General features: G+C 40.6%; 1 protein-coding gene across 1 annotated transcript; it reads left to right on the top strand.

Annotated features, from left to right (window-relative positions):
- Positions 1–7717: 7717 nt before the first annotated feature.
- Positions 7718–9853, top strand: LOC127630106 (potassium voltage-gated channel subfamily E member 4-like). Its single transcript, XM_052107539.1, has 2 exons — positions 7718–7873; positions 8279–9853. Exon 2 carries the CDS (start codon positions 8299–8301, stop codon positions 8791–8793), a length of 495 nt encoding a protein of 164 aa, XP_051963499.1. The 5' UTR covers positions 7718–7873; positions 8279–8298; the 3' UTR covers positions 8794–9853.
- Positions 9854–17783: the final 7930 nt, after the last annotated feature.

The raw sequence follows: 17783 nt of genomic DNA, 5'->3' as shown, positions 1-17783 counted from the left end.
GAGAGACAGGGATGGATGGATGGATGGATGGATGGATTGATCATTAGAGAGACAGGGATGGATGGATGGATGGATTGATCATTAGAGAGACAGGGATGGATGGATGGATGGATGGATGGATGGATGGATGGATTGATCATTAGAGAGACAGGGATGGATGGATGGATGGATGGATGGATGGATTGATCATTAGAGAGACAGGGATGGATGGATGGTTGGATGGATGGATGGGATGGATGGATCATTAGAGAGACGGGATGGATGGATGGATGGATGGATGGATGGATCATTAGAGACGGGATAGATGGATGGATGGATTGATCATTAGAGAGACAGGGATGGCTGGATGGATGGATTGATCATTAGAGAGACAGGGATGGATGGATGGATGGATTGATCATTAGAGACAGGGATGGATGGATGGATGGATGGATGGATGATTGATCATTAGAGAGACAGGGATGGATGGATGGATGGATGGATGGATTGATCATTAGAGAGACAGGGATGGATGGATGGATGGATGGATGGATGGATCATTAGAGAGACCGGGATGGATGGATGGATGGATGGATGGATGGATGGATGGATGGATTGATCATTAGAGAGACAGGGATGGATGGATGGATGGATGGATGGATCATTAGAGAGACAGGGATGGATGGATGGATGGATGGATGGATCATTAGAGAGACAAGGATGGATGGATGGATGGATTGATCATTAGAGAGACATGGATGGATGGATGGATGGATGGATCATTAGAGAGACCGGGATGGATGGATGGATGGATGGATGGATGGATGGATGGATTGATCATTAGAGAGACAGGGATGGATGGATGGATGGATTGATCATTAGAGAGACAGGGATGGATGGATGGATGGATGGATTGATCATTAGAGAGACAGGGATGGATGGATGGATGGATGGATGGATGGATTGATCATTAGAGAGACAGGGATGGATGGATGGATGGATGGATCATTAGAGAGACCGGGATGGATGGATGGATGGATGGATGGATGGATGGATGGATCATTAGAGAGACCGGGATGGATGGATGGATGGATGGATGGATTGATCATTAGAGAGACAGGGATGGATGGATGGATGGATTGATCATTAGAGAGACAGGGATGGATGGATGGATGGATGGATGGATGGATGGATTGATCATTAGAGAGACAGGGATGGATGGATGGATGGATGGATCATTAGAGAGACCGGGATGGATGGATGGATGGATGGATGGATGGATGGATGGATGGATGGATGGATTGATCATTAGAGAGACAGGGATGGATGGATGGATGGATGGATGGATCATTAGAGAGACGGATGGATGGATGGATGGATGGATGTATTGATCATTAGAGAGACAGGGATGGATGGATGGATGGATGGATGGATGGATGGATGGATGGATTGATCATTAGAGAGACAGGGATGGATGGATGGATTGATCATTAGAGAGACAGGGATGGATGGATGGATGGATGGATTGATCATTAGAGAGACAGGGATGGATGGATGGATGGATGGATGGATGGATCATTAGAGAGACAGGGATGGATGGATGGATGGATGGATGGATGGATGGATTGATCATTAGAGAGACAGGGATGGATGGATGGATGGATCATTAGAGAGACAGGGATGGATGGATGGATGGATGGATGGATGGATGGATGGATTGATCATTAGAGAGACAGGGATGGATGGATGGATGGATGGATGGATGGATCATTAGAGAGACAGGGATGGATGGATGGATGGATGGATGGATTGATCATTAGAGAGACAGGGATGGATGGATGGATGGATGGATGGATGGATTGATCATTAGAGAGACAGGGATGGATGGATGGATGGATCATTAGAGAGACAGGGATGGATGGATGGATTGATCATTAGAGAGACAGGGATGGATGGATGGATGGATGGATGGATGGATGGATGGATTGATCATTAGAGAGACAGGGATGGATGGATGGATGGATGGATGGATCATTAGAGAGACAGGGATGGATGGATGGATGGATGGATGGATGGATGGATGGATGGATGGATTGATCATTAGAGACAGGGATGGATGGATGGATGGATGGATTGATCATTAGAGAGACAGGGATGGATGGATGGATGGATGGATGGATTGATCATTAGAGAGACAGGGATGGATGGATGGATGGATTGATCATTAGAGAGACAGGGATGGATGGATGGATGGATGGATGGATGGATGGATGGATTGATCATTAGAGAGACAGGGATGGATGGATGGATGGATGGATGGATGGATTGATCATTAGAGAGACAGGGATGGATGGATGGTTGGATGGATGGATGGGATGGATGGATCATTAGAGAGACCGGGATGGATGGATGGATGGATGGATGGATGGATCATTAGAGAGACCGGGATAGATGGATGGATGGATTGATCATTAGAGAGACAGGGATGGCTGGATGGATGGATTGATCATTAGAGAGACAGGGATGGATGGATGGATGGATTGATCATTAGAGACAGGGATGGATGGATGGATGGATGGATGGATGATTGATCATTAGAGAGACAGGGATGGATGGATGGATGGATGGATGGATTGATCATTAGAGAGACAGGGATGGATGGATGGATGGATGGATGGATGGATCATTAGAGAGACCGGGATGGATGGATGGATGGATGGATGGATGGATGGATGGATGGATTGATCATTAGAGAGACAGGGATGGATGGATGGATGGATGGATCATTAGAGAGACAGGGATGGATGGATGGATGGATGGATGGATGGATGGATCATTAGAGAGACAAGGATGGATGGATGGATGGATGGATTGATCATTAGAGAGACATGGATGGATGGATGGATGGATGGATCATTAGAGAGACCGGGATGGATGGATGGATGGATGGATGGATGGATGGATTGATCATTAGAGAGACAGGGATGGATGGATGGATGGATTGATCATTAGAGAGACAGGGATGGATGGATGGATGGATGGATTGATCATTAGAGAGACAGGGATGGATGGATGGATGGATGGATGGATGGATTGATCATTAGAGAGACAGGGATGGATGGATGGATGGATGGATCATTAGAGAGACCGGGATGGATGGATGGATGGATGGATGGATGGATGGATGGATGGATCATTAGAGAGACCGGGATGGATGGATGGATGGATTGATCATTAGAGAGACAGGGATGGATGGATGGATGGATTGATCATTAGAGAGACAGGGATGGATGGATGGATGGATGGATGGATGGATGGATTGATCATTAGAGAGACAGGGATGGATGGATGGATGGATGGATCATTAGAGAGACCGGGATGGATGGATGGATGGATGGATGGATGGATGGATGGATGGATTGATCATTAGAGAGACAGGGATGGATGGATGGATGGATGGATGGATCATTAGAGAGACTGGGATGGATGGATGGATGGATGGATGGATGGATGGATGGATCATTAGAGAGACAGGGATGGATGGATGGATGGATGGATGGATCATTAGAGAGACAGGGATGGATGGATGGATGGATGGATGGATGGATGGATTGATCATTAGAGTGACCGAGATGGATGATGGAATTTTATGTGGTTTATTCCATAAAACATTACTCTCACAGCATCTTTAACAGCAGACAGTACACTGTTTATATGGCTTGAAATTCTTCCTTTGATCTCCAAAATGTTGCCAAACGAGCCCTAAATTCAACGAGTGTCCAAATCATCTTCAATCTGTTGCTCTGTTACATTAAACTCTTGTCCTGCCCCATTCATCAGTGGATATGTTTTGCAAAGATTATGCTTTCACTGAATGTTTCAGACTAATAAAACTTTGTAAACTATTTTAATGATACACTTTAAAAGTTTACACCAGCATTTGTCTGTCCAAACAAAAACAGGAATCTTAAAGCTGTCAACACTGTCAAGTTGTTTTCTTTTTTTTTGCAATGTTTCCATAATCGTTATTAAATACTGTCATGTATGTTATTAAAAGACTTGAGGAGGCAGAATATGCAAATAAACCAGTGATCTGAAATATCAATTGTATTTAAGCATAAATTTCATTCATTGTTATACAAAGTAGCATTATTAAAATTTAAATGTGTTTAATTTCCTAACATGTTTGCTGACTGGATGATTCTATGGCTGACTATATGTCCTGCATGCATTGGATCCATCTTCTTTTTATCAACAGGTCCATTAAAAATGTTTAGCTTAATTGATTCAAAAGATAAGTCAGGTTTTTTGTGGGGTTTTTTTTGTATGACTTTCTTGCGCTGAACACAAACTAAGATTTTTAGAAGAATATCTCAGCTCTGTAGGTCCATACAATGCAAATGAATGGTTAACAGAACTTCAAAGGTCCATGAAGCACATAAAGGGAGCATAAAAGTCAACCATACGACTCCAGTGGTTAAATCTATATCTTCTGAAGCGATATAATAGGTGTGAGTGAGAAACAGATCTATATATATGTCCTTTTTTCAGGGATACAAACTGATGAAAAGGGTGAGTCATAGCAGATATTCCAGATGTATTTTCTTTAGTTTGTTGTATATAAAGCGTTTTGTTGTTTTTAAAGCTTTTGTAATTGTTTACGTTTTAAATAATCCTTTCAAGTTATTTTAACCATTTCGCATGTACGATCAAACAGGTGTGATTACACTAGCCTGGGCTCAGAGGTGTACGATCAAACAGGTGTGATTACACTAGCCTGGGCTCAGAGGTGTACGATCAAACAGGTGTGATTACATTAGCCTGGGCTCAGAGGTGTACGATCAAACGGGTGTGATTACACTAGCCTGGGCTCAGAGGTGTACGATCAAACGGGTGTGATTACACTAGCCTGGGCTCAGAGGTGTACGATCAAACTGGTGTGATTGCACTAGCCTGGGCTCAGAGGTGTACGATCAAACGGGTGTGATTACACTAGCCTGGGCTCAGAGGTGTACGATCAAACGGGTGTGATTGCACTAGCCTGGGCTCAGAGGTGTACGATCAAACGGGTGCGATTACACTAGCCTGGGCTCAGAGGTGTACGATCAAACGGGTGCGATTGCACTAGCCTGGGCTCAGAGGTGTACGATCAAACGGGTGTGATTGCACTAGCCTGGGCTCAGAGGTGTACGATCAAACGGGTGTGATTGCACTAGCCTGGGCTCAGAGGTGTACGATCAAACGGGTGCGATTACACTAGCCTGGGCTCAGAGGTGTACGATCAAACGGGTGCGATTACACTAGCCTGGGCTCAGAGGTGTACGATCAAACGGGTGCGATTGCACTAGCCTGGGCTCAGAGGTGTACGATCAAACAGGTGCGATTGCACTAGCCTGGGCTCAGAGGTGTACGATCAAACAGGTGCGATTACACTAGCCTGGGCTCAGAGGTGTACGATCAAACAGGTGCGATTACACTAGCCTGGGCTCAGAGGTGTACGATCAAACAGGTGCGATTACACTAGCCTGGGCTCAGAGGTGTACGATCAAACAGGTGCGATTGCACTAGCCTGGGCTCAGAGGTGTACGATCAAACAGGTGCGATTACACTAGCCTGGGCTCAGAGGTGTACGATCAAACAGGTGTGATTACACTAGCCTGGGCTCAGAGGTGTACGATCAAACCATTGTGATCTGCATTCGTGCTGCTGTTTACCTACAAAGAAGGACTGAAACAGTTGCTCCTTCTTTTCGACATCACAATATCTTTATTTTTATATGTTAAAAACATTCAAACAATCACTAAATAAAAGTGTAAAGCTGTTATCGTCAGAGCGCATTGTTTTGATGCAGCGATGCAACCAGTTTTCTGATGTCAAACAAAGAATATACAAGCTAGTCAGTCCACTTGATCCTTCTCCCATTCTATTCGTAACTCATTCTAACCACTTCTGGTGCTGGGAAAGTTAAAGTGCCAGTTTATTTAGAACCTTCTATGCTATGACGAAATCAGAATCCCATGCTGCATTATAATGTAAACAATATAGTGGAGAGCATAGCCAACAAGCGCATTCGTGATCACATCTTGCATAATCAATCATCATAAACATCTAAAAGCCACACTATATGTAGGTTAATATATCATCTGTCTTTCAGTACATCTGCTGTGAAGTGTAAGGTTAAATATCTTTTCATTACAGCTCGCATTAAAGAACTCACACAGGGGGATGCGTCTGTAGTTTAAGGGCAAATTAGCATCAGAAAAGGTGATTTTAGCTGAAAGGTGAGTAGTTTGCATCCTTGTTATTTTTACTTTTCAAACGGCACTCCTAAGTGCTCTTCTCTCCAAAGAGTGCTTCTTGTGTTTTACAGCAACTCATATTCTGTGTGCATATTGCAACCTACTGGGCAGGGAGGAGAATTTATAGTAAAAAAGGACATAAATATTGATCTGTTTCTCACTCACACCTATCATAGCACTTCTGAAGACATAGATTTAACCACTGGAGTCATATGGATTACTTCTATGCTGCCTTTATGTGCTTTTTTGAGCTTCAAAGTTTTAGACACTTTTGACATCTGGTATGGCATGAGGGTGAGTAAATGATAAGCTTTTTGGGGTGAACTACACATTTAAGATGGCACACATGAATCAGAACAAGTAAACTATTTGTTTCATTAAGAAATCTGTGAGACTAGATAAGATGCAAATGGAGTTTTGAATTATTATTGTACTCTTTATAGATGTCATCCTTTTTCAGTCATCTCATATAAGTGGCGGGTTTGCAAAGTGACAATACGGATACAATTATAACTAAGGGTTCTTAACTTTAGGGGTTTTTGCAACTGGGCCCTGAGTTGATAGTGACTCACTTTAGCTTAAAAAAGGACCAAATGTATCATAAAATTAGTCCATGTGGCTTGTGTATCATATTTGAAGATAACAATGAACATTTTGCTATTTGTGTTCCACATGAGAAAGAAATTCAGGTTTGGAACGACACGAGGGTGAGTAAATTGATCACAGAATTTGTATTTTGGGGTAAAAAGATTATAGTCAATATATTTACAAAATGTGATGAGTATGATCACAGAATCGCCCTTATGATGCTGTTGTGTCTGTAATGTGGTCTCAGACACAGACTGCCCTTGAGTTAATGATTTGATCAAGTACTTGACGAGCTTTACGTCATTTATCTGTTACTCGGCCCTAATTAACAGGCGTGGTCAGGCATTAGCTTCCATACTGTGGCTCTAGTTTCTCTCCATCAATGCCACACCTACCCATCATGCATCATTCCAAGACAGAATGTTATTGTTAGAATCTATGCCAACCTCATCTGTCACTGCATGGCGATAACAAAACCCAGACACCCTTGAAAAGTACGTCAGTGGGCCCTAGAGCAGAGCTTAACCTTGCTTTTTAAAGGCCAATGTATTATTCCAATATGCTTTTCATTAATAATGTTACATATAATGCAACAAATACATTCTGCAATCTATGTAGAAATAGTTCTGCTCTGGATTGTTAAGGGCATGCTGTCCTTTTGGAGAGGGTTTCCAAAGGCCAAAAGAGTTCTAACATAAATGCCTGGATATGTTATGATAGATTAGCCCATTTGGCAGCCCTGTGCACTTGGACTCCATTAAACGTCATAAGAATGTGGCTGTGAGCTAAAACATCTCTGGCCGGGACTCAAGTCCTGTGATGAATGGACGTGAAGATTACGACTCCCTAAACCTCTGTCACAGATCCCCCTGGCGCGTGTCCACGCACAGCTCCCGTCATGGGATCCGTTATTTAAACGGGACACCGCTTACAGTCCCGTTACACTCCACAGAGATCTGCAAATAAAAGTGCAACGGGTTGAGGTGCCCCAAAGGTGAAAGCTGCCGGTGAGTAAACGCGTTTGGACGTATTACTGAAATACGTTTTTTTAATTTGTGCATGCAATTGTTTGGGAGGAAAAACAATTTTAACTTAAATAGTATCTATATGTAAATAGGCTATATGGATCAAAGTTTAATTTGTTTTTTAGATATTTGAATGTGCATTTAGTAATGATATGTTTTATGACTTTTTAGAAATGTTATGTTAAATTTCATGTTAGTTCTTCCCTAGAACAGTAATAATAAATTTATATATATATATATAAAGTTAATAAACTTTTGGTTTGTCTTTGTAGTCATGTTAGCTTACTTTTCCAGATGTATTATTTGTATGCACAGTGATAAATATCCTTTTAAAAATATATTGCACGTGTAAAAAAATAGTTTTTTATCTTCTCTCTCTTTTTACAGGGAACTCTGTTACTGTCGCAATGGAGTTGACGCGCAACGCCACCGTGCCAGACGCGCTCTCGTCACAGCAGACAACCAAAGTCTCCTCGCCCGGTAGAAGCGACGGAAACGCGTACTTGTACATCGTCATCGTGGTGTCCTTCTACGGAGTCTTCCTCATCGGTATTATGCTCGGTTACCTGCGCACGAAACGGCACGAGAAGAAGCGCTCGAACGCGTTCACGCGGCTGCTGCACGAGGAGGAGCAGCGCGAGTGGGGCGCGGCGCAGAAGAAGCACAGTTTCAGCCTTCCCGCGTTGCATTCCACGCCGGTGCCGTTCATGCTGTGCGCCGGCCGGCACACCGGCTGCGCGCTCGAGGGAGGGAGGGTCCTCGCGCCTCTCGCGTGCGCGCTGTGCTCGGTGGAACAGAGCAGCGTGAGTTCTCTGAGCTCCACCGCCGACGTGCGCTTCACCATCGAGGAGGAGTCGTACAGCGGCGACGGTACCGGAGAAGGACCCGTGGACTCGCTGTAGACTGGCTCGACCTTGGGCCGTATCAGCGACGGGTCGTCCGGGGAAAACCTTAAAGAAACTGTAACCTTGCCGAAACTATAGTTCCTGCCGAAATACAAAAGAGACAATAAAACTGCGGTAATTAACACTGTAAAAATAAAAAGATAAATTTTTGGAAAGGTTTCTGTCAGTGTATTAAAGTGGATGCCTTGTTAATAAAATGTAGTTTATGGTTATGTCTAATGTGGAAATAGAGCTGTTCAGCTTTTAGTCAAAAACACCCTGAAGAGAATTCGCCTTGGGTTCCCTCGGGATTTTCCATTATGGGCAAGGGCGTAGATTTGGCCTGAATATTGGGGGGTTGCAGCCTGAAGCATGTACATGTTTCCATCGATCATGATATAAATAATGAGGGGGTTGTACTTGCTTGTTTAGATTTTTAGGGAGGATTAAAATCATCATTAAAATTTGATAAGGGGGCAACAACCCCCTCATTATATATACCATGATCAATGAAAACATGTAAATGCTTCACGCTAAAAACCCGTAGGAAAATCGCGAGGGAACCCATTGCGAATTACACTTCTGAGGTCACCTAAAAAACTGACGTCACGGCTGAACAGCTCATTTACTACAATTATTTTTACCATAAAACTGTGGTAATTTGGACACAACTGTGATTAAAATGAAATGACTGAACCATTTTGAGAACTTTTTACTATTCAAAGGAGTTTCCATTTTAATTTATTGGGATGTTACGGTAGTATCGTATTTTAGCGGGAACTTTGGTTACCATGTTAATGTAACGGTCCTCGTCTCGGAGGCAACAAACAAACTCTTCAATACGATGCAACAGCTACAAACATCGTGCGAAACCTGGAAACCACTTGAAAATAACTTTTAAAATAGTTTACCTTTTTAAATGTATATTGTCGTCATGTAGCCGGACATTAAAAAAGATTTAAAATGTTAAAACATTTTTACATAATGATCTGTATATATTGTCCTACATGCATGTGTATGTCTATTTAATTTGATCCAGTGTGTCACTTTGCATAAAATAAATTGTTTCTTTAAAAAGTGCCTCAATACTTTGTTTCTTTTAATGTTTGCATTAGCTGACAATTGCCACACGGGGAAGTCCGAGACCACAGGGGCCCCTTAAGGGTATCTTTGAAGACGTACTGAACCCCCTGAATATGGGAAAAGAGTGTGTTAGGCCTCTTGGCGTCATTGTTGAGATAAAATCTGCAGTCATCCACTCCCGAAACATTTTCTGTTCTTTTATACCCCTTGGGACGGAGCTAGAAAGGGAGTTTTACTTGCTACATGTTCTGTTTTTTTGCTTATGTATATATACATTTACACTTAATCATAACCCTTTCCATCATCAGTACATTTCCGGTAAGGGTACATAGCGAGAAACGATACTCCCTGGTTTTTACGGCACATTCTGGGACGTTTTAGGGAGCCGATGTTTCAGTGTACTGGAACGATTTTGCAATTGGGACATCACTAAAAATGGCCAACTCCATGACTACTGACCTATGGATCTGATTGAGATGCACCCATACACTCTTTGTTGTTTCAATGAAATGAAACCACGTGCACAAGTGTCACTGACCCTTCTTGCACCCGAGGGAATGCAGTGGAAAGTTCTCGCATGTTCAGTCAGGATGGAATCCTTCCAATAAAATCTCACCGTGTACCCAATGAGGGTTGAGCACAGTAAAAGTTCTGAAAGTTAAATATTCCGATTTTGGGAGTCAAGCCTCACTGATGTGACCTCCATTAGGTACTCCATTCCCTGCTTTTCAGCTTTTAAAGGAACAGTTAACCTAAAAAATGAAAATGTACTCACACTCTGTCAAGCTTTAAAAAGGACCATAAAAGTAGTTCATATAAGTCTTGCAGTATATTTAAAAGACTTCTGAAGCCATGACAATAGCAGAATTGTAAGCTTTGGGTGAACTGTTCCTTTAAAAGTGATGAGCAGACCATAAAAGAAAAAAACAATGACAACAACAGTAGCTATGATGAACTAGCCATTACCCACAAAGAACTACAAAACACATTTCTTTTTGTCTTCATAGTTACCGGTACATAAAAGACAACGATACACAATGAATAAAACTTCAGATCTGAAATGTCTAATTTAAAGATCAGATTTTTTTTTGGCCCTGTTATTAGAGGTAAAAAAAAATCTGATACAGCTAATTATTAAAAAAATTGTTTTATCTGAAAACAAAATACAAACATGCTTATACATGCACAGTCACCTTCATCCGTCTCGGTTTACGACCCAACCTTATTCTCCCAAATATCCGATTATCTTTGATTAAACGACTGTAACTGTGTGAGAGATACAGAGGTCAGTGTGACACTCTCTGTGGAGGAAATGAAAGACACATGCCCTCTTCTGTTCACTGATTCATTCAGACTGCACAATGTAGACAATTCACTGTCTCTAACTTTCCACTATATAGAAAATGTGTCAGGACTGTTATGTGTTACAGGTAAATATTAAACATTCAAGGTGGGTTGCCTAAAACTCAAAATAGTCTTATGCAATTAATGTGTAATTTCGTAATGAGCAAAGAACACCAATGATATAAAACATGTTGAAAAGATTGACCCAAACCCTCATTAGTGGAGTCTGAACACACACACACACACACACACACACACATTATTTATGTATCTTAATGAGAGTTTCCATGGCAACAGGTACCAAAGGGAGGACCTAATTTACTTGTGGCAGTCAGATATCCGGATGTCGTAGGGACGTTTTGGTCTGACAATGTGCGGGTGGATAGATGGGTGTTCCGAAAGAAGCACAAGTCAAAAAAGCATCTAAAGTTCAAATAACTAAACAGCATCCTTAAAGGAATATTCCGGGTTCTATACAAGTTAAGCTTAATTGGCAGCATTTGTGGCATAATGTTGATAACCACAAAAATAAATTGACTTGCCCCTCCTTTTCTTTGTGTGTTCCAGTGAGGCACTTACAATGGAAGTGAATGGGACCAATCCATAAACATTAAAATACCCACTGTTTTAAAAGTGTAGCCACAAGACATAAATAATATTCACATTAACATGATTTTAGGGTGATAAAATCACTTACCAACATTTTCTCTGTGAAGTTATAGCCAATTATGCAACTTCGTTACCATGACGATGCAATGTCAACAAATCTTAAACCTGCACTAGATAATCTTTGATCTTTCTTTTAACTTTACCTGATACATTAAAAAAAAAACTAGGTCTTAAATCTTCCATCTTGAGAAGCAGATGATTATATTTTTAATTTAACTTTAATCTCTGCATGGAAACACTTCTAACTAAGTTTTACCATCACAAGTTTGATTTGAAAAGAAAAACATATTTGTATCAAACAAATGTAGTTGATTGGTTAGCATCTATGCACTTCTACATACTGTAATTCTACATCATTGCTTTAACTTTCTCTACTTCCAGAAAAAACTACAACATAATGCATTGTTGAAAATGAAGGAGCGGTTTTTAAAGGTGCCTTAAGCAATTTCAGCCATTCTACTTCCACAAGACTGAGCTGTTGGATGAGCTACACCCCCTCTTTCCAAAACACAGAACTCCAAAGACACCAATTGAGCTTTCCTGAGAGTTTTTGTTAAAAACAACAGCAGCAAAATACTGACGACTGTTATGAGCAACATGGCATAAAAATACATTATGCCTCAATAATTCGCTGCAACTACAATACGACGAGAATGTGCAAAATGATTGACAGGCAGACGGCGTCATTGTCCACGGACACATTTTTGTTCTCTGTTTACATGTGCATTTGTTAAGCCACGTGACATTTGATGAGGGGGAGACACCTTTTGAAGTTCTCCACAAATTGCTCTATTAATCACATTTCAGTATTTTGCTTCGACATCATGATTTTTTTGCTGCATCTTTGCTAAGTTAATTAGATGTTGTTGCAAACTGATTAACTTGATTACAACAAGGTAATTGCACTAATGCATTTTCTCATTAGCAGTTTCTTATAGACCATTGCATCCAGTGCTGGGTGTAATCCAATTACAAATAAATTAGTTACTGTAATCTAATTACATTTTAGTCCAAATGTAGTGTAATGCATTACATTTTAAATTAATTCATGAGATTACAATTACTGACTTTTAATTGATTTAATTACTTTTAAGTACATTATTGGGTTATGCTTATTTCTAAAATATTATTTATGTAGAATGCATGAATTATGGGCCCATAACGAGTCATTGTGATGGAGAAAAGTGAGGTGCCGAGTGTACAAGTTCTGTGTAACAATGACCAAAGAAATATAGACATTATTTTGATTTTGTTGAAGTGAAATTAGTTTTAAAAAGCAACTTAAAAGTAAATGAATTAGTAATGTGATTACTTTTCCAATGAAGTAATTAGTAATCAGATTCATCAGATCATGATTATTAATTTGTAGTGGATTGTAGTTTCCATTGTTAGAACAATAAGTAACATACAGGGTTAATTTACTCCCCCACATGTCGTTCCAAACCCGTATGACTTTCTTTGCTCCACGGAACACAAAAGAAAAATATTTAAGAATAATCACGCTGCTCTTTTCCATACAATGACAGCATATAGCGAGCTCTGTCTGATAAGCTCCAAAAAGGACAAAAATGCACTATATAAGTCCCATAAAAGTAGTCCATATGACTTGTTATATTCCAAGTGAAGACATCCGGTGACTTTAGGCAAGAAACAGAGTGAAAGTTCGTCTGTTATTCACTGATAATCTTCCCCTCTGCTTGCACACTTCTACACTATCTCACCAGCATTAGAAGCTTTGTGTGGAGTACTTTGTTTACATTTTCAACATAATCACACGGGAAGTCAACATAGTGCTACCGAATGTTCCAGTACCATGACATCAAACACATTTTGCTGAGTTACTAACAAGCAACATCTTTAGTTCATCGCTAATCAGCAGTTGAATTTTCCCTTTAATATTACTGTACATTTTTACTTCACTGGTGGTTAGGGTTAGGATTAGTGTTTGGGTTAGGGCATATGGTTACAATTCAGTATGCATTTTTACAAAAAAAAAAACAAACAAAAAAAACTTTCTTTACAACTCTCTTTTGGCGCCACTCTGTGGACATTTCACCTGTACACTTGAGCTCACTCGTCATGATCACACAGGAAGTCAACATGTTGTTTCCGATAGTTCCAGTATCCTAGGATTGGCTACATTATGCAGACTCACTGACAGGCTCCATGTTGGAGCTGATGCAAAAATGTTTAATAGGACATGTTTACCTTTCCTTAATGCGTGACTGGAAGCGCATTGCATCAGCAGCGTGGAAGACCCGGATTCAGATCTTGCCTTGAAACATGGAAGTAGTCCCGTTTGCATAACGGGTGACGAGCACGATTCAGAGGTTACATTTTTCCCTCTAACATTACATTTTAACTGCAATGATGGTTAGGTTGAGGTTTGGGGTTTGGGTTGGGGGTACAGTTTACAAAATATGCATTATTTTTCACTGCTTGTACAGCTGAAAACATCTGGTGTCACTCTGTGGACATTTCACGAGAACAATGAAGCTCACACATGCTCATAAGCCCAAAAACACTTCCAGCTTTGTCCACTGGGGGCAGTGCTTTGAATTTCGATAAGCACAGTCTAATCTCAGTAGCAGAAATTTTAACCTACTGTCGGCAAATTTACTATGTTGATTTTAAATACTTATTATTATGAAAAAGTTTAGCAATGTTTCTTCTTTTGTGTTCCACAAATGAAAGAACGTCACACAGGTTAAGAATGACATGAGGGTGAGTATATGATTTGGTGAATTTTCATTTTTGGATCATCTATTCTATAAAAAAAAGGCACTAAAGCACAAATAAAATGCTTCACAAGTTCTTTAAGAGGATAAGCATGTCAAGGGGCAATGCAGAGCTCACTCCATTCTGAACATAAGATTTCTCTGATTTGCTTTCCAGCTGCACCTTGTGTCTTGCTTGCAGTGACACCCTGTGATTTGTGGGTCGGGAAGTGCACTGGAATCATTCTGATGGAACTGACAGTGAGCTGAGAGTCATAGTTTAGAGGACAGGGAGTTGTTAACAAGTCATTTCAATGCCTCAAGTTACATCTCGTCTAATTAATTCTGTGTTTGGTTTGTGCCAAAGGCGTTCTGTGGGTCTGAATGTGTGTGCCAAATTCTGTGTTAGACTAGTATTAAATGACTAAGCTTGTGTTGTGTGTACTGTGTGTGTGTGTGTGTGTGTGTGTGTGTGTGTGTGTGTGTGTGTGTGTGTGTGTGTGTGTGTGTGTACTCATAGAGAGTGCCAGAATGGACACGGTTGAAAAGACTGATTGGTGCAACGGTCGATGACTCACCAGTTGTGAGTATTTAAAGCTCAAACACATACACACACAAAGAAGGAGATTTTAACCAAAGTATGAATAAAGAACATTTTCTCTCTTGCACATGCATGAACAAATGCACATTTAAGCAAGCACAGGGACAGATAGATAGATAGACAGACAGACAGACAGAATGATACACACACAGATAGACAGACAGAATGGTAGATAGACAGACAGACAGACAGAATGATACACACACAGATAGACAGACAGAATGGTAGATAGACAGACAGACAGACAGACAGAATGATACACACACAGATAGACAGACAGAATGGTAGATAGATAGATAGACAGACAGACAGACAGACAGACAGACAGAATGATAGATAGATAGATAGATAGATAGACAGACAGAATGGTAGATAGATAGATAGACAGACAGACAGACAGACAGACAGACAGAATGATACACACACAGATAGACAGACAGAATGGTAGATAGATAGATAGACAGACAGAATGATACACACACAGATAGACAAACAGAATGGTAGATAGACAGACAGACAGACAGACAGAATGATACACACACAGATAGACAGACAGAATGGTAGATAGATAGATAGACAGACAGACAGACAGACAGAATGATAGATAGACAGACAGACAGACAGACAGACAGACAGACAGAATGATACACACACAGACAGACAGACAGAATGATAGATAGATAGACAGACAGACAGACAGAAATATAGATAGACAGACAGACAGAAAGATAGATAGATAGATAGATAGATAGATAGATAGATAGATAGATAGATAGATAGATAGATAGATAGATAGATAGATAGATAGATAGATAGACAGAATGATAGATAGATAGACAGACAGACAGATAGAATGATACACACACAGACAGACAGAGAGATAGACAGACAGACATAATGATAGATAGATAGATAGACAGACAGACAGACAGACAGAATGATTGATAGACAGACAGACAGACAGAATGATACACACACAGACAGACAGACAGAATGATAGATAGACAGACAGGCAGAAATATAGATAGACAGACAGACAGAAAGATAGATAGATAGATAGATAGATAGATAGATAGATAGACAGACAGATAGATAGAATGATAGATAGATAGACAGACAGACAGATAGAATGATACACACACAGACTGACAGAGAGATAGACAGGCAGACATAATGATAGATAGATAGATAGACAGACAGACAGACAGACAGACATGATAGATAGATAGACAGACAGACAGACAGACAGACAGACAGATAGATAGATAGATAGATAGATAGATAGACAGACAGACAGACAGACAGACAGAATGATAGATAGATAGAATGATAGACAGACAGACAGATAGAATGATACACACACACAGACATACAGATAGATAGATAGACAGACAGACAGACAGAATGATAGATAGATAGATAGATAGACAGACAGACAGACAGACAGACAGACAGACAGACAGATGGAATGATACACACACACACAGAGACAGACAGAGAGATAGATAGATAGATAGACAGACAGCCAGACAGAATGATAGATAGACAGACAGACAGACAGATTGATAGAATGATAGCTAGATACATACATAGATAGATAGACAGACAGACTGATTGCTGAAATGCTGTTGCCAGGCATTGAACAGCATGGTTGCCGTGGCTACAGATGTTGACAGCTGGTGTTGCAGAGGGTTTGGCTGACGGACACCTGTGACGATCTCACTGATGTAACCCTCTCACCTACCATTGTCACTATGATGACATGAACACTGCAAATTGTGAATAGACAGATAGATAGATATATATATATATTGATAGTTATTGATTTTGAATCAAAACAAGGACGTGTATGATCTTTGATTTGTGGTGCCTTGTCTGGACAATCAATATACATGAAGACACACAGATATTAAAGCTGTTTGTCTCATATATGACTGAGTGTGTGTGTCTATTTGCTCTTTGCTGTGAACGAGACCCTTGTGGTGAATATCTCTTATTTACTGAAAAACTCTACACTAACCGGAGAGATGGAGTGTTGTTTGGCAAAGGCATGGAAGTCATTAGTGGTGTTTGCTAAGGCAAGCCTTGAGGAGACTTGGAGAGTAAGCAGCCACCTAATAACCACCACAGAACACCCTAGCAACCGTATAGCAAGACCCTGACCACTACCAACAACGCTCTAGCACGAGATAATTTTGCACTACTTACATTTTCAATGAAATCCCATCACAATTCTGTTCCACTCTTTCTCTGTTTCTCTTTTAACTACTAGTTTTTCCATTTTCCTCTTTAAAAACTAATTTAGATTCAGCTACACACACACATTTGACCTATGAGTCATAGCTTACAGCAAATCTCTCTCTCTCTCTCGCTCTCTCGCTCACAGACTGACGTTCACTGTTGTTTCCTGTCTGTGTATGCTCCCTCCCTATGTCCCGAAATGACCTGTCAATCATGCTGTCTGTAGAGCAACAGGGTCTTGAGAAGTCAGGTGGGCGTCGCCAAGTCCTGCATTTGTGACTGACTGAATATCTTATTTATTCACCCATATGTATGGCTTTTATTTATATTTAAGTGGAACACTATCAGTGAAT

Source organism: Xyrauchen texanus, chromosome 36 (assembly GCF_025860055.1).
Source record: "Xyrauchen texanus isolate HMW12.3.18 chromosome 36, RBS_HiC_50CHRs, whole genome shotgun sequence".
Taxonomy (NCBI): Eukaryota; Metazoa; Chordata; class Actinopteri; order Cypriniformes; family Catostomidae; genus Xyrauchen; species Xyrauchen texanus.
This window is presented reverse-complemented; position numbering and strand designations above follow the sequence as displayed.